The 15,651-nt window shown below is 41.3% G+C and overlaps 1 protein-coding gene across 2 annotated transcripts in view; it reads right to left on the bottom strand.

The window, feature by feature from the left end:
- Nucleotides 1-416: 416 nt before the first annotated feature.
- Nucleotides 417-15,651, bottom strand: part of fut8a (fucosyltransferase 8a (alpha (1,6) fucosyltransferase)) — a 155,723-nt gene continuing 140,488 nt past the window's right edge. For both annotated transcript variants that reach the window (XM_042325268.1, XM_042325269.1), the window contains 4 exons: nt 8,137-8,383; nt 1,812-1,988; nt 953-1,103; nt 417-755 (listed from right to left, as the gene is read on the bottom strand). In XM_042325268.1, the coding sequence (XP_042181202.1) occupies nt 426-755; nt 953-1,103; nt 1,812-1,988; nt 8,137-8,383 (905 nt within the window). In that variant the 3' untranslated portion in view covers nt 417-425. The remainder of the gene's footprint in view (nt 756-952; nt 1,104-1,811; nt 1,989-8,136; nt 8,384-15,651) is intronic.

Raw genomic sequence — 15,651 nt, 5'->3', positions numbered from 1 at the left:
GCAATATCAGTCTGCATCTCAGTCTGCATCTCATTATGCATCTCAGTCTGTACCTCAGTCGGCATATCAGTTGGCATATCAGTCTGTACCTCAGTCTGTATCTCAGTCTGTATCTCAGTTTGTATCTCAGTCTGCATCTCAGTCTGTATCTCAGTCTGTATCTCAGTCTGTAACTCAGTCTGCATCTCAGTCTGCATCTCAGTCTGCATCTCAGTCTGCAACTCAGTCTGCAACTCAGTCTGCAACTCAGTCTGTATCTCAGTCTGTAACTCAGTCTGTACCTCAGTCTGCATCTCAGTCTGCATCTCAGTCTGCCCCTCAGTCTGCATCTCAGTCTGTACCTCATTCTGCATCTCAGTCTGTACCTCATTCTGCATCTCAGTCTGTATCTTAGTCTGCATCTCAGTCTGCATCTCAGTCTCTCTCTACTGATTCAGCATCTTGTCTGCCTCGGGGTACGTAGGATACTTGATGGTCTCGATCTTCTCCTTCACCTTGTAGGACGGGTAGAGGCCGGTACGGCCCGTCTTGCGGTTGATGCCCTTGGAGTTTCCGTCCCAGTGGTTCCCCGCCACCCCAATCAGGTCGCCGGGCTCCAGGGGGATGTCGTCTGGGCTGCGGGGCTGGTGGGCATACACGGCTAGCTGGTTGTGGGCGTTCTGGCCACCAAAGTAGTAGATGTCATCCAGGGAGTGGAAGTGAGACGAGGCATCCGGATGGAGGGTCTGCATGATCTCATATGCCACACGACACACCTGGAGGAACACAACAATCATGACAATTTATAGGTCTGAATACCAGGGAATTTTATGACCTCTGTTATTTATATATTCTGCATGAAAACCTGCAGGACCACATAGGTTATAGTAGGGTCCTTAATGATCCCTGATCAGTGGGAGACAGGGAAAACAGTGGATGAGAGTGGAAGAGAAGGTGAGAGGTTAAAGGTCACCTGTGAGGAGAAGGTGCAGACCAGGAAGTTGGTCTGTGACAGGAAGTGAATGTCCAGGATGACTCCTCTCAGTGAATTCTCAGTGTAGCGGTTATGTAGCCCCGCAGACCACGAGATGGAGTTATCACTGATGAACTCATAGTCTGGGTACCTGAGACACACACAGACCGAGGCAGTCAGATATAGACTGCCTAAAGTATCATACAGATATCAACGTGAATAAGGCAACGTGAGAGTGTAATTTGTTCCTGTGTCCTTAGTACTTTACCATAACACTAAACTGATATTGACACACATCAAATATAGCTTTCCGTCATACACACAAACATATCCACAATACATGTCCATGTTAGTCATTTAGCAGACGCTCTTATCCAGAGCTACTTCATCTTCAGATAGTTAGCTGAGACAACTTCATATTTCAGTCATAGTCAGTACATTTATAACATAAGACCTTCCTGCAGACGCGCACACACTGCCAGTGGCGACACACACACACACACACACACACACACACACACACACACACACACAGCCAGTGGCACACACACACGCACACACTGCCAGTGGCACACACACACACACACACTGCCAGTGGCACACATACACACACAGCCAGTGGCGCACACACACGCACACACTGCCAGTGGCACACACACACACACACACAGCCAGTGGCACACACACACACTGCCAGTGAGAGACAGACACACACACACATACACACACTGCCAGTGGCACACACACACACACACACACACACACACACACACACACACACAGCCAGTGGCACACACACACACACTGCCAGTGACAGACAGACACACACACACACACACACGCAGCCAGGCATTCGTACTTAGCCTTGGCCTCCTTTAGTAGTGCGGGGTCGTCGGTGGCCAGGTAGACTCTCTTCTTGTTCACCAGCATGCGTCTAGCCAGATGTTGGAAGTGGTCTTCTACATGAACCATGTACTCCTCTATAGGGTGGAAGGCTGCCTCTGTCCCCACTTTATCTGTCCGTCGCACATGGACCCTACAGGAGAGGACACACAAAGGAGAGGGGTCAGAGGACTTGGGTTAGGAGAGTGTGTGTGTGTGTGTGTGAATCAGAGCGCTCCTCTCCTAAAGTGACGGATGGTAGATAGAGTGTGTGTGTGTGTGAATCAGAGCGCTCCTCTCCTAAAGTGATGGATGGTAGATAGAGTGGGTTGTGTGGAGAGTGGCTGGAGCATCCCTTCCTTCCTCCCTCCCTCCCTCCCTCTTTTTCTTCATCTCTCTCTGTCTGACTCTCTCCCTCTCTTTACAGGTCTCTCTCTCTCTCACACTCAGGAATCACATTGTTAAGAGCAGCGCAGGTCTTTGGAGATCATCTGCCTATTCAGCCCTTTCAACTGGCCTCTCAGTTCACACCAGTCTATCTACAGGCCCTATAGAGCTCAGGCATCAAAGACTTGGTCCCAATGCTCTTAAATGTCTCCCTCAGTTCAGAATATTGGCATGTAGCCATAGCCTTCTGCACAGTAGGGGTACAGTACATGTATTTCCACTCCTTATAGTTTGTTACTTCCTGAGAAGGTCTGAGAAGAGATTCTACTGCTCACTACAAACCACGGAGACAGACAACCTAGCACTTCACAACATTCTACCTGCACCCTCCCTCCCTCCTTTTCTCCCTCCCTCCTTTTCTCCCTCCCTCCTTTTCTCCCTCCCTCCTTTTCTCCCTCCCTCCCTCCCTCCCTTTTTCTCCCTCCCTCCTTTTCTCCCTCCCCTTTTCCCCTCCTCCTTTCTCCCTCCCTCCTTTTCTCCCTCCCTCCCCTCCCTCTCCCTCCCTCCCTCCCTCCCTCCCTCCCTCCTTTCCCTCCCTCCCTCCCTTTCCCTCCCTCCCTCCCTCCCTCCCTCCCTCCCTCCCTCCCTCCCTCTCCTCCCTCCCTCCCTCTCTCTCCTCCCTCCCACAACATAAAGGGAAAAGAGCTGCTTTCACATTTCAAACGCATCATTCAGTGGAGATAGAGAGAGATGAAGAGTATGTGGTGTGTGTGTGTGTGTGTGTGTGTGTGTGTGTGTGTGTGTGTGTGCAGGTGTTTCCCTTGGGAGAGAGAGAAGTATATAGAAAGAGAAATAGATCAAGAGAGGGACAAAAAAGAACGGTGTGTACATACAGGGCATTCTGAAAGTATTCAGACACCATGACTTTTTCCACATTTTGTTACATTACAGCATTATTCTAAAATGGATTAAATAGTTTTTCCCCTCATCAATCTACACTCAATACCCATAATGACAAAGCAAAAACTGTGTTATATACATTTTTGCAAATGTATTAAAAATACAAAAATGAAATATCACATTAACATAAGTATTCAGACCCTTTATTCAGTACTTTGTTGAAGCACCTTTGGCAGTGATTATAGCCTCGAGACTTCTTGGGTAAAACGCCACAAGATTGGTACGCCTATATTTGGGGTTTCTCCCATTCTTCTCTGCAGATCCTTTCAAGCTCTGTCAGGTTGAATGGGGAGCGTTGCTGCACAGCTATTTTCAGGTCTCTCCAGAGATGTTCAATCGGGTTCAAGTCCAGGCTCTGGCTTGGCCACTCAAGGAGACAAGTCTCACTCATTCAGAGACTTGTCCTGAAGGCACTCCTGCATTGTCTTGGCTGTGTGCTTAGGGTTGTTGTCCTGTTGGAAGGTGAACCTTCGCCCCAGTCTGAGGTCCTGAGCGCTCTGGAGCAGGTTTTCATCAAGGTGTCTATGTAATTTGCTCCATTCACCTTTCCCTCCATCCTGACTAGTCTCCCAGTCCCTGCCACTGAAAAACATGATGCTGCCACCACCATGCTTCCCTTTAGGGATGGTGCCACCATGCTTCCCTGTTGGGATGGTGCCACCATGCTTCCCTGTTGGGATGGTGCCACCATGCTTCCCTGTTGGGATGGTGCCACCATGCTTCCCTGTTGGGATGGTGCCAAATGTCCTCCAGATGTGATGCTTGGCATTCAGGCGAAAGAGTTCAATCTTGGTTTCAATCTTGTTCCTCATAGTCTGAGAGTCCTTTAGGTGCCTTTTGGCAAACTCCAAGCGGGCTGTCATGTGCCTTTTACTGAGGAGTGGCGTCTGGCCACTCTACCATAAAGGCCTGATTGGTGGAGTGCTGCAGAGATGGTTGTCCTTCTGGAAGTTTCTCCCATCTCCACAGAGGAACTCAGTCAGAGTGACCATCGGCTTCCTTGTCACCTCCCTGATCAAGGCCCTTTCTCCCCCGATTGCTCAGTTTTGCCTGGCCGCCAGTTCTAGAAAGAGTCTCGATTCCAAACTTTTTCCATTTATAAATGATGGAGGTCACTGTGTTCTTGGGGACTGTGATCTGTGCCTCGACACCATCCTGTCTCTGAGCTCTACGACCTCATTGCTTGGTCTCTGACATACACTGTCCAATTAATTGAATTTACCACAGGTGGACTCCATAGAAGCAGGTTGCACCTGAGCTCAATTTCGAGTCTCATAGCAAAGGGTCTGAATACTTATGTAAAAAATACTTATGTAAAAAATTCTCAAAAGCTGTTTTCACTTTGTCGTTGTGTGTAGATTGATGAGGAAAACAATTAATTTCATCCATTTTTAGAAAAAGGCTGTCATGTAACAAAATGTTGAAAAAGGAAAGGGGTCTGAATACTTTCAGAATGCCCTGTATGTGTGCTCATGCATGTGTGTGTTAGAGTCCTGCATCGGGTTGGATACCCACGGTTCCCCGTGGGTGAGCCGCAAAAAAAATGAAAACATTCTTTCAATGGGTCGTCTTGCGGTTCAGAACAATTACAATGCGGGTCGGTAACATTTAAAATCAAGATTCAACACTTTTTAAAAACCAAGGAGCTTGTTGTGTTGCATTGAGTTGTGAATTGTATTCTGTCAGCGGTGAGGCAGACATAAGGCTACTAGCCACGCACGCATTTAGAGTGTAGAGCTGGGAACAGCCTCTTACTGTATCCATGTGGTGCTTATGTTCCCTCTCCACACATGAGAATATATGACGCGTTGCCAAGTTTACTTTCCCTGGATAGTCTAGCTCATGCAAAAACGGCTGACGTAGGCCTAGAAATAAAAAGAAAGGCTATGATAAGGAAATAGGCTACAACATCACCGTGGAAACAGTTTGGAAGGACAACACCGTGGTAGATGGATACACAGCCGGCACAAAGAACAAGCAGCCTATTTGTTTTTGATTATTCCGTTAATGATCAGTTCATTAGACTATTAAATAAATATATCCTATTTTTAAGCCTATATTTAGGTTCTGGGAATGGTGTATTTAAATTTGAATTAGGCCTAAACTCTTTGATTATCTAAACGATATTGAATGTATCGTTTTGTCAGCTATAGGCTTAATTATGTAAGAAGGCTATTTTTTATGTTTTAATTCATTTTATTTAACCTTTATTTAACTAGACAAGTCAGTGAAAAACAAATTCTTATTTACAATGATGGACTACCAAAAGGCAAAAGATGTCCTGCGGGGACGGGGCTGGGATTAAAAATACAAATATAGGACAAAACACACATCACAACAAGAGAGACAACACAACACTACATAAAGAGAGATCTAAGACAACAACACCCATCACAACAAGAGAGACAACACAACACTACATAAAGAGAGACCTAAGACAACAACACCCATCACAACAAGAGAGACAACACAACACTACATAAAGAGAGACCTAAGACAACAACACCCATCACAACAAGAGAGACAACACAACACTACATAAAGAGAGACCTAAGACAACAACACACATCACAACAAGAGAGACAACACAACACTACATAAAGAGAGACCTAAGACAACAACACCCATCACAACAAAAGAGACAACACAACACTACATAAAGATAGACCTAAGACAACAACACACATCACAACAAGAGAGACAACACAACACTACATAAAGATAGACCTAAGACAACAACATAGTATGGAAGCAACACATGACAACATAGCATGGTAGCAACACAACATGACAACAACATGGTAGCAACACAACATGGCAGCAGCACAACACAGTAGCAGCACAAAACAGGGTACAAACATTATTAGGCACAGACAACAGCACAAAAGGCAAGAAGGTAAAGACAACAACAAATGTCTGTAAGTGTGTCCATGATTGAGTCTTTGAAAGAAGAAGGCAATTTCATGGCATTGTTTCCTTTCATAATTAATATAGGGAAGGGGAATATTGATAATAGCCTAACAAAAATATTAATACTAATAATAGCCTAATAATAATAATACATAATAGTAATAACAGCCTAATAATAATAATACATAATAGCAATAACAGCCTAATAATAATAATACATAATAGCAATAACAGCCTAATAATAATAATACATAATAGTAATAACAGCCTAATAATAATAATACATAATAGTAAAAACAGCCTAATAATAATAGTAATAATAATACATAGTAATAACAATAGTAATAATAATAGCAAGAATACTAGTAATAATAATAGCCCAATATTAATAATAGTAATAATAGCCTAATAATAATAGTATTACTAGTAATAATAATAGCAATAATAATAATAGTAATAATATTAGTAGTAGTAATAATAATAATAATAATAGTGATAATAATAATGATAGTAATAAATAAAATAAAAATAATAATAGTAATACTAGTAATAATAATAATAATAGTAATACTAGTAATAATAATAATAATAATAGTAATACTAGTAATAATAAGAATAAGAATAGTAATACTAATAATAGTAATAATAATAATGATAATAATAATAGTAATACTAGTAATAATAACAATGATAATAATAATAATACTAATAGTGGTAATAATAATGCTAATAATAAAAATAATAATAGTAATACTACTAATAATAATAGTAATAATAATAATAATAATAGTGATAATAATAATGATAGTAATAAAAATAATAATAGTAGTAATACTAGTAATAATAATAATAATAATAGTAATACTAGTAATAATAATAATAAGAATAGTAATAATAATAATAGTAATACTAGTAAGAATAATAATGCTAATAATAATAATACAAATAGTGGTAATAATACTAACCATAGTAATACTAGTAATAATAATAATGCTAATAATAATAATAATACTAATAGTGGTAATAATAATGCTAATAATAAAAATAATAATAGTAATACTACTACTAATAATAGTAATAATAATAATAGTAATACCACTACTAATAATAGTAATAATAATAACAGTAATACTAGTAATAATAATAATAATAGTAATACTAGTAATAATAAGAATAAGTATAGTAATAATAATAATAGTAATAATAATGATAATAATAATAATAATAGTAATAATAATAATGATAATAATAGTAATAATATGAGTAGTAGTAGTAATAATAATAATACTAATAGTGGTAATAATAATGATAATAATAAAAATAATAATAGTAATACTACTACTAATAATACCAATACTAGTACTACTAATAATAATAGTAATAATAATAATAATAATAATAATAGTAATAATAATAATAGTAATAATAATAATAGCAGTAATAATAATAATTCTAATAGTGGTAATAATAATGATAGTAATAAAAATAATAATAGTAATAATATTAGTAGTAGTAGTAATAATAATACTAATAGTGGTAATAATAATGATAGTAATAAAAATAATAATAATAATACTACTAATAAAAATAATACTAGCAATAATAATAATAATAAGAATAATAAGAAGAATAGTAATAATAATAGCAATAAAAACAATAATAATAGTAATACTAATAATATTAGTCATAATAATACTATGAGTAGTAATAGGAATAATAATATTACTATTAGTCATAATAATACTAATAGAAGTAATAGGAAAAAAAATAATAATAATAACCTAATAATTATAATAATAGTAAAAAGCCTAATATCCTGGAGTCATAAACACAATTAATTAATAATTTATGTTATATGGCTGCCAACGGATCTGCTTTCGGAACAATTTTACGTGCGTAGATTGGGTTGGTGGGGTTGTGGACAGAAATCTGTCCTGATCTCGGGTATTGGGTGGGGTTGGAATAGATGAGGCCGACGTGGGGTGGGTGCGGCGCCAAAAAACAGATCTGTGTAGCACTCTAGTGTGTTTGTTGCGTCCACCTACCCTATGATGGGGTGGCTGAAGCCCAGTTTGGCGGTGGTATCCTGGATCTCTTTCTCTAGCCAGGCCTGGGGCCGGATCAGGTACTTGACCAACTGAGACACCCACCACACGGACGGGTCTCCATGGAGCCGGTGGAGGCGCTGGGCCAGGTCCTCTGGGATAGCCAGGGGCAGGTATGGGGGGCGGGGGTGGAGACTGTCAACGATGGGTAACTCTACCACCTGGATGTCTCTGTCATTAGCCTCACCTGGGTGGGAGAGAGGTAGAGAGGGAGAGGGGGGGTAATAAAGAGTGTAAGGGAAGGTAGAGAGGAGAGGGAAAGAGACAGATGGAGAGAGTGAGCGACAGAGAGAGAGAAAGAGAGGGGGCGGGGAAGACAGACAGAGAGAGAGGGGGGGCAGAGAGAGAGAGAGAGAGAGAGGGGGGGCAGAGAAGACAGACAGAGAGACATTGTACATTGTTACAACACTGTATATATACATAATATGATATTTGCAATGTCTTTATTGTTTTGAAACTTCTGTATGTTTAATGTTTTACTGTTAATTTTGATGGTTTATTTCACTTTTGTATATTATCTACCTCACTTGCTTTGGCAATGTTAACACATGTTTCCCGTGCCAATAAAGCCCCTTGAATTGAATTGAATTGAGAGAGAGAGAGAGAGAGAGAGAGAGAGAGGGGGGGGAGAGAGAGAGAGAGGGTTGGGGGAGACAGAGAGAGAGAGAGAGAGAGAGAGAGAGAGAGAGAGAGAGAGAGGGGGGGTGGTGGGGTAGACAGAGAGAGAGAGAGAGAGAGAGAGAGAGAGGGGTGGTGGGGTAGACAGAGAGAGAGAGAGAGAGAGAGAGAGAGAGAGAGAGGGATGGGGAGACAGAGAGAGAGAGAAAGAAAGAAGAGAGAGAGAGAGAGAGAGAGAGAGAGGGGGATGGGGAGACAGAGAGGGGAGAGGAGAGAGAGAGAGAGAGAGAGGGGTGAGAGAGAGAGAGAGAGAGAGAGAGAGAGAGGGGTGGTGGGGTAGACAGAGAGAGAGAGAGAGAGAGAGAGAGAGAGGGAGAGAGGTGGGGTAGACAGAGAGAGAGAGAGAGAGAGAGAGAGAGAGAGAGAGAGAGAGAGAGAGGGGTGGTGGGGTAGACAGAGAGAGAGAGAGAGAGAGAGAGAGAGAGAGAGAGAGAGGGGTGGTGGGGTAGACAGAGAGAGAGAGAGAGAGAGAGAGAGAGAGGGGGGGTGGTGGGGTAGACAGAGAGAGAGAGAGAGAGAGAGAGAGAGAGAGAGAGAGAGAGAGAGAGAGAGAGGGATGGGGAGACAGAGAGAGAGAAAGAAAGAAAGAGAGAGAGAGAGAGAGAGAGAGAGAGAGAGAGAGAGAGAGAGAGAAAGAGAGGGATGGGGAGACAGAGAGAGAGGGGGATGGGGAGACAGAGAGAGTGAGAGAGAGAGAGAGAGAGAGAGAGAGAGAGAGAGAGAGAGAGAGAGCGGGATGAGGGAGACAGAGAGAGAGAGGGGGGGGGGGCAGAGAGAGAGAGTGAGGGGGTGGGGGAAACAGAGAGAGAGAGAGAGAGGGGATGGGGAGACAGAGAGTGAGGGGGGAGACAGAAAGAGAAAGAGAAAGAGAGAGAGAGAGAGAGAGAGAGGGGGGATGGGGATGGGGAGAGAGAGGGGATGGGGAGACAGCGAGAAAGAGAGAGAGAGAGATACTGTAGGTAGTAATAGAGTAGGACTGAATTGAATTGATATCAACTCTCAACTCCTGAGCCTCCAGCATGGTGTTTTGATGCATGTAGCAGTAAAGATGCACTGAGAAGCATAGTGAGGTATGAGGAGCATGTCATAACAGCAGAACACAGGGAGAAGAAGTGTTCCACTTACACAATGTTGAGATTTACAATATTAACAGAATTAAAATAATAATTATCAATATTTTCAACAGGACAACATTAACAACAATAATCAAGGGTAAAATAAGGGTTTCAAATTTGGGGAAATGACACTTAAGGTTTCATATTTTTTTAAACATTTTGTCAGGAAATGCAGCTCTGTCTCGGCTTCTGCTCTGGTTCTATCCATCTCTCCTCTCTCAGTTCAGTTGGCATGGAAACATATGTTTACATTGCCAAAGCAAGTGAAATAGATAATAAACAATACAAATTAACAGTAAACATTACACTCACTAAAGTTCCAAAATAATAAACACATTTCAAATGTCATATGTGGAAATAGTTCAAGTCCAAAAGGGAAAATAAATAACCATAAATATAGGTTGTATTTACTATGGTGTTTGTTCTTCACTGGTTTCTCTTTTCTTTTGGCAACAGGTCACAAATCTTTCTGCTGTGAGCCAACAGCATACCACCCTGCATCCCACTGCTGGCTTGCCTCTGAAGTTAAGCAGGGTAGGTCCTGGTCAGACTGTCACGTTCTGACCTTAGTTCTTTTGTTATGTCTTTGTTTTAGTATGGTCAGGGCGTGAGTTGGGTGGGTTGTCTATGTTAGTTTTTCTATGATTTGATATTTCTGTGTTTGGCCTGGTATGGTTCTCAATCAGAGGCAGCTGTCAATCATTGTCCCTGATTGAGAACCATATTTAGGTAGCCTGTTTTCTATTGTGTTTCGTGGGTGATTATTTTCTGTTTTCTGTTATGTGTCTGCACCAGCCAGAACTGTTTTTGGTCGTTTCTCTTTGTTATTTTGTTATTTCCGTGTTCATTCTAATAAATATGGACACATACCACGCTGCACCTTGGTCCTCACCTTCTTCCACCAACAACGGCCGTTACACAGACCCTGGATAGGAGACCAGATGCTACTGGAAGTGGTGTTGGAAGGCCATTAGGAGGCACCCTTTCCCCTGGTCTATAAAAAATATTCTAATCCCCCAGGGTAGTGATTGGGGACATTCCCCTGTGAAGGGTGCTGTCTTGCAGATGAGATGTTAAACAGGTGTCCTGTCTCTCTGTGATCACCAAAGATCCCATGGCACTTATTGTAAGAGTAGGGGTGTTAACCCTGGTGTCCTGGCTACATTCCTGGCCTGCAAGGCACCTAATCATCCACAGTTTACAATTGGCTCAATGATCCCCTCTCTCCTGTAACTATTCCCCAGGTTGTTGCTGTAAATGAGAATGTGTCTCAATCAAGTTACCTGGTAAAATGGCACACTGTGGCATTACACTCAATAGATATGAGAGTTTATCAAAATTGAGTTTGTTTTTGAATTCTTTGCGGGTCTGTGTAATCTGAGGGAAATATGTGTCTCTAATATGGTCATACATTTGGCAGGAGGTTAGGAAATGCAGCTCAGTTTGAGGGCATTGTGCACACTGAGTCTACATAGTCAAAGCATTCCTTTAGTTTGGGTCAGTCACAGTGGGCAGGTATTCTGCCACGGTCTACTATCTGTTCAGGGCCAAATGACATTCTAGTTTGCTCTGTTTTTTCTTCTTCATTTCTTTGTAATTGATCAAGTAATTATCTTTTTGTTTTCTCATGACTTGGTTGGGTCTAACTGTGCTGCTGTCCTGGGGCTCTGTGGGGTCTGTTTGTGTTTGTGAACAGAGCCCCAGGACCAGCTTGCTTATTGGGACTCTTCTCCAGGTTCATCTCTTTGTAGGTGATAGCTTTTTTATGGAAGGTTTAGGAATCACTCCCTTTTAGTTCGTTGTAGAATTGAACGGCTCTTTTCTGGATTTTGATAATTAGCGGGTATCGGCTAAATTTGTCTCTACATGCATTATTTGGTGTTTTACGTTGTACACAGTCTCAATTTGGTGTTTGTCCCATTTTGTGAATTCTTGGTTGGTGAGCGGACCCCAGACCTCACAACCATAAAAGGCAATGGGTTCTATACTGATTCAAGTATTTTTAGCCAGATCCTAATTGGTATGTCAAATGTTATGTTCCTTTTGATGCTATAGAAGGCCCTTCTTACCTTGTCTCTCATACCTCTCTGACTGTTCACAGCTTTGTGGAAGTTACCTGTGGCGCTGATGTTTAGGCTAAGGTATGAATAGTTTGTGTGCTCTAGGGCAATGTTTACTAGATGGAATTTGTATTTGTGGTCCTGGCAACTGGACCTTTTTTGGAACACCATTATTTTTGTCTTACTGAGATTTACTGTCAAGGCCCAGGTCTGACAGAATCTGTGCAGAAGATCTAGGTGATGCTGTAGGCCCTCCTTGGATGGAGACAGAAGCACCAGATCATCAGCAAACAGTAGACATTTGACTCTAGTAGGGTGAGGCCGGGTGCTGCAGACTGTTCTAGTGATCTTGCCAATTCATTGATGTATATGTTGAAGAGGGTGGGGCTTAAGCTGCATCCCTGTCCCACCCCAAGGCACTGTGGAAAGAAATGTGTGCTTTTTGCAACATTGTTGTTTGTGTTGATTGGATTTTATAATGTCATATGTTTTCCCTCAACACCACTTTCCATCAATTTCTATGTTTTACCCCAAACACCACTTTCCATCAGTTTTTATAGCATACCCTCATGCCAGATTGAGTCGAAGGCTTTTTTGAAATCAAAAAAGCATTAGTAGACTTTGCCTTTGTTTTGGTTTGTTTGTTTGTCAATTAGTGTGAGCAGGGTGAACACATGGTCTGTCATACGGTAATTTGGTAAAAAGTCAATTTGACGTTTGCTCAGTACATTGTTTTCACTGAGGAAATATACAAGTGTTCGGTTAATGTCAATGCAGAGGATTTTCTCAAGGTTGCTGTTGACGCATATCCCACGGTAGTTACTAGGGTCAATTTTTTTCCCACTTTTGTGGATTGGGGTGATCAGTCTTTAGTTCCAAATATTGGGGAAGATGCCAGAGCTAAGGATAATGTTAAAGAGTTTAAGTATAGCCAATTGGAATTTGTGGTCTGTATATTTTTTCATTTCATTTAGGATGCCATCAACATTACAGGCTTTTTTGGGTTGGAGGGTTTGTATTTTGTCCTGAAGTTCATTCAATGTAATTGGAGAATCCAGTGAGTTCTGTTAGTCTTTAATAGTTGATTCTAACATTTGTATTTGATCATGTATATGTTTTTGCTGTTTGTTCTTTGTTCTTTGTTATAGGGCCAAAAAAATTGGAGAAGTGGGTTATCCATACATCTCCGTATTAGATAGATAAGTGTTAGTGATAGTGTTTTCCATTTTCCGAGAAGTGTTCAGAGGCTATGGATTCCTCAATTACATTGAGCTGATTTCTGATGTATTTCTGCATTGTTTTAGTGATTCACCATAGTGAAAGTGTAGGCTCAAGTTTTCTGGGTCTTTATGTTTTTGTTTGGACAGGTTTCTGAATTTCTTTCTCAGGTTTTTGCATTCTTCTTCCATTTGTCATTGTTTTACAGTGCCTTGCAAAAGTATTCGGCCCCCTTGAACTTTGCGACCTTTTGCCACATTTCAGGCTTCAAACATAAAGATATAAAACAGTATTTTTTTGTGAAGAATCAACAACAAGTGGGACACAATCATGAAGTGGAACGACATTTATTGGATATTTCAAACTTTTTTGGGCGTGCAAAATTATTCAGCCCCTTTACTTTCAGTGCAGCAAACTCTCTCCAGAAGATCAGTGAGGATCTCTGAATGATCCAATGTTGACCTAAATGACTAATGATGATAAATACAATCCACCTGTGTGTAATCAAGTCTCCGTATAAATGCACCTGCACTGTGATAGTCTCAGAGGTCCGTTAAAAGCACAGAGAGCATCATGAAGAACAAGGAACACACCAGGCAGGTCCGAGATACTGTTGTGAAGAAGTTTAAAGCCGGATTTGGATACAAAAAGATTTCCCAAGCTTTAAACATCCCAAGGAGCACTGTGCAAGCGATAATATTGAAATGGAAGGAGTATCAGACCACTGCAAATCTACCAAGACCTGGCCGTCCCTCTAAACTTTCAGCTCATACAAGGAGAAGACTGATCAGAGATGCAGCCAAGAGGCCCATGATCACTCCGGATGAACTGCAGAGATCTACAGCTGAGGTGGGAGACTCTGTCCATAGGACAACAATCAGTCGTATATTGCACAAATCTGGCCTTTATGGAAGAGTGGCAAGAAGAAAGCCATTTCTTAAAGATATCCATAAAAAGTGTTGTTTAAAGTTTGCCACAAGCCACCTGGGAGACACACCAAACATGTGGAAGAAGGTGCTCTGGTCAGATGAAACCAAAATTGAACTTTTTGGCAACACTGCAAAACGTTATGTTTGGCGTAAAAGCAACACAGCTCATCACCCTGACCACACCATCCCCACTGTCAAACATGGTGGTGGCAGCATCATGGTTTGGGCCTGCTTTTCTTCAGCAGGGACAGGGAAGATGGTTGAAATTGATGGGAAGATGGATGGAGCCAAATACAGGACCATTCTGGAAGAAAACCTGATGGAGTCTGCAAAAGACCTGAGACTGGGACGGAGATTTGTCTTCCAACAAGACAATGATCCAAAACATAAAGCAAAATCTACAATGGAATGGTTCAAAAATAAACATATCCAGGTGTTAGAATGGCCAAGTCAAAGTCCAGACCTGAATCCAATCGAGAATCTGTGGAAAGAACTGAAAACTGCTGTTCACAAATGCTCTCCATCCAACCTCACTGAGCTCGAGCTGTTTTGCAAGGAGGAATGGGAAAAAATGTCAGTCTCTCGATGTGCAAAACTGATAGAGACATACCCCAAGCGACTTACAGCTGTAATCACAGCAAAAGGTGGCGCTACAAAGTATTAACTTAAGGGGACTGAATAATTTTGCATGCCCAATTTTTCAGTTTTTGATTTGTTAAAAAAGTTTGAAATATCCAATAAATGTCGTTCCACTTCATGATTGTGTCCCACTTGTTGTTGATTCTTCACAAAAAAATACAGTTTTATATCTTTATGTTTGAAGCCTGAAATGTGGCAAAAGGTCGCAAAGTTCAAGGGGGCCGAATACTTTTGCAAGGCACTGTAAATGTTCTTAGGTCTTCTGCTTGAATTTTTTTGCTTTGATAGGGATGCTGGGAGGTCAAATATACTGTTTAGGTTTTCTACTGCCACGTTTACACCTTCACTATTACATTGAAACATTTTGTCCAGGAAGTAGTCTAAAAGGGATTCAATTTGTTGTTGCCTAATCTGTTTTTTTGGTAGGTTTCTCTCTCTCCTCTCCACTGCTCTATACTAACACTGCTGATGGCTGGTTCTGCCTGTATCCCCTAGGACAGTGGTTCCCAAACTTTTTCGGTTAGTGTACCACCATCTGAATTTTGCTCTGCCAGTAAAGTACCCCCTCATGTGCATTTTACCAATAGGCCTATGATCTCATGAGTATTCTAAAGTACCCCCTGTGGATAGGCCAAGTACTCCCAGGGGTCCTAGTAACCCTGGTTGGGAACCAATGCCCTCGGACACCCAGTTTTCCAGTTCTTATTATTTAAACACCACACAACACTCAAACATACAGTATCTGGAATAACTAGTTGCAGTCTTTATCCATTCAACCATTCTTAAATCAGTCAGATAAATACATCTGTTCTCATT

The sequence above is a fragment of the Oncorhynchus tshawytscha genome, linkage group LG08 (genome assembly GCF_018296145.1).
Source record: "Oncorhynchus tshawytscha isolate Ot180627B linkage group LG08, Otsh_v2.0, whole genome shotgun sequence".
Lineage (NCBI taxonomy): Eukaryota > Metazoa > Chordata > Actinopteri > Salmoniformes > Salmonidae > Oncorhynchus > Oncorhynchus tshawytscha.
The sequence above is the reverse complement of the archived record's forward strand: the minus strand, read 5'-3'. Positions and strand labels throughout refer to the sequence as shown.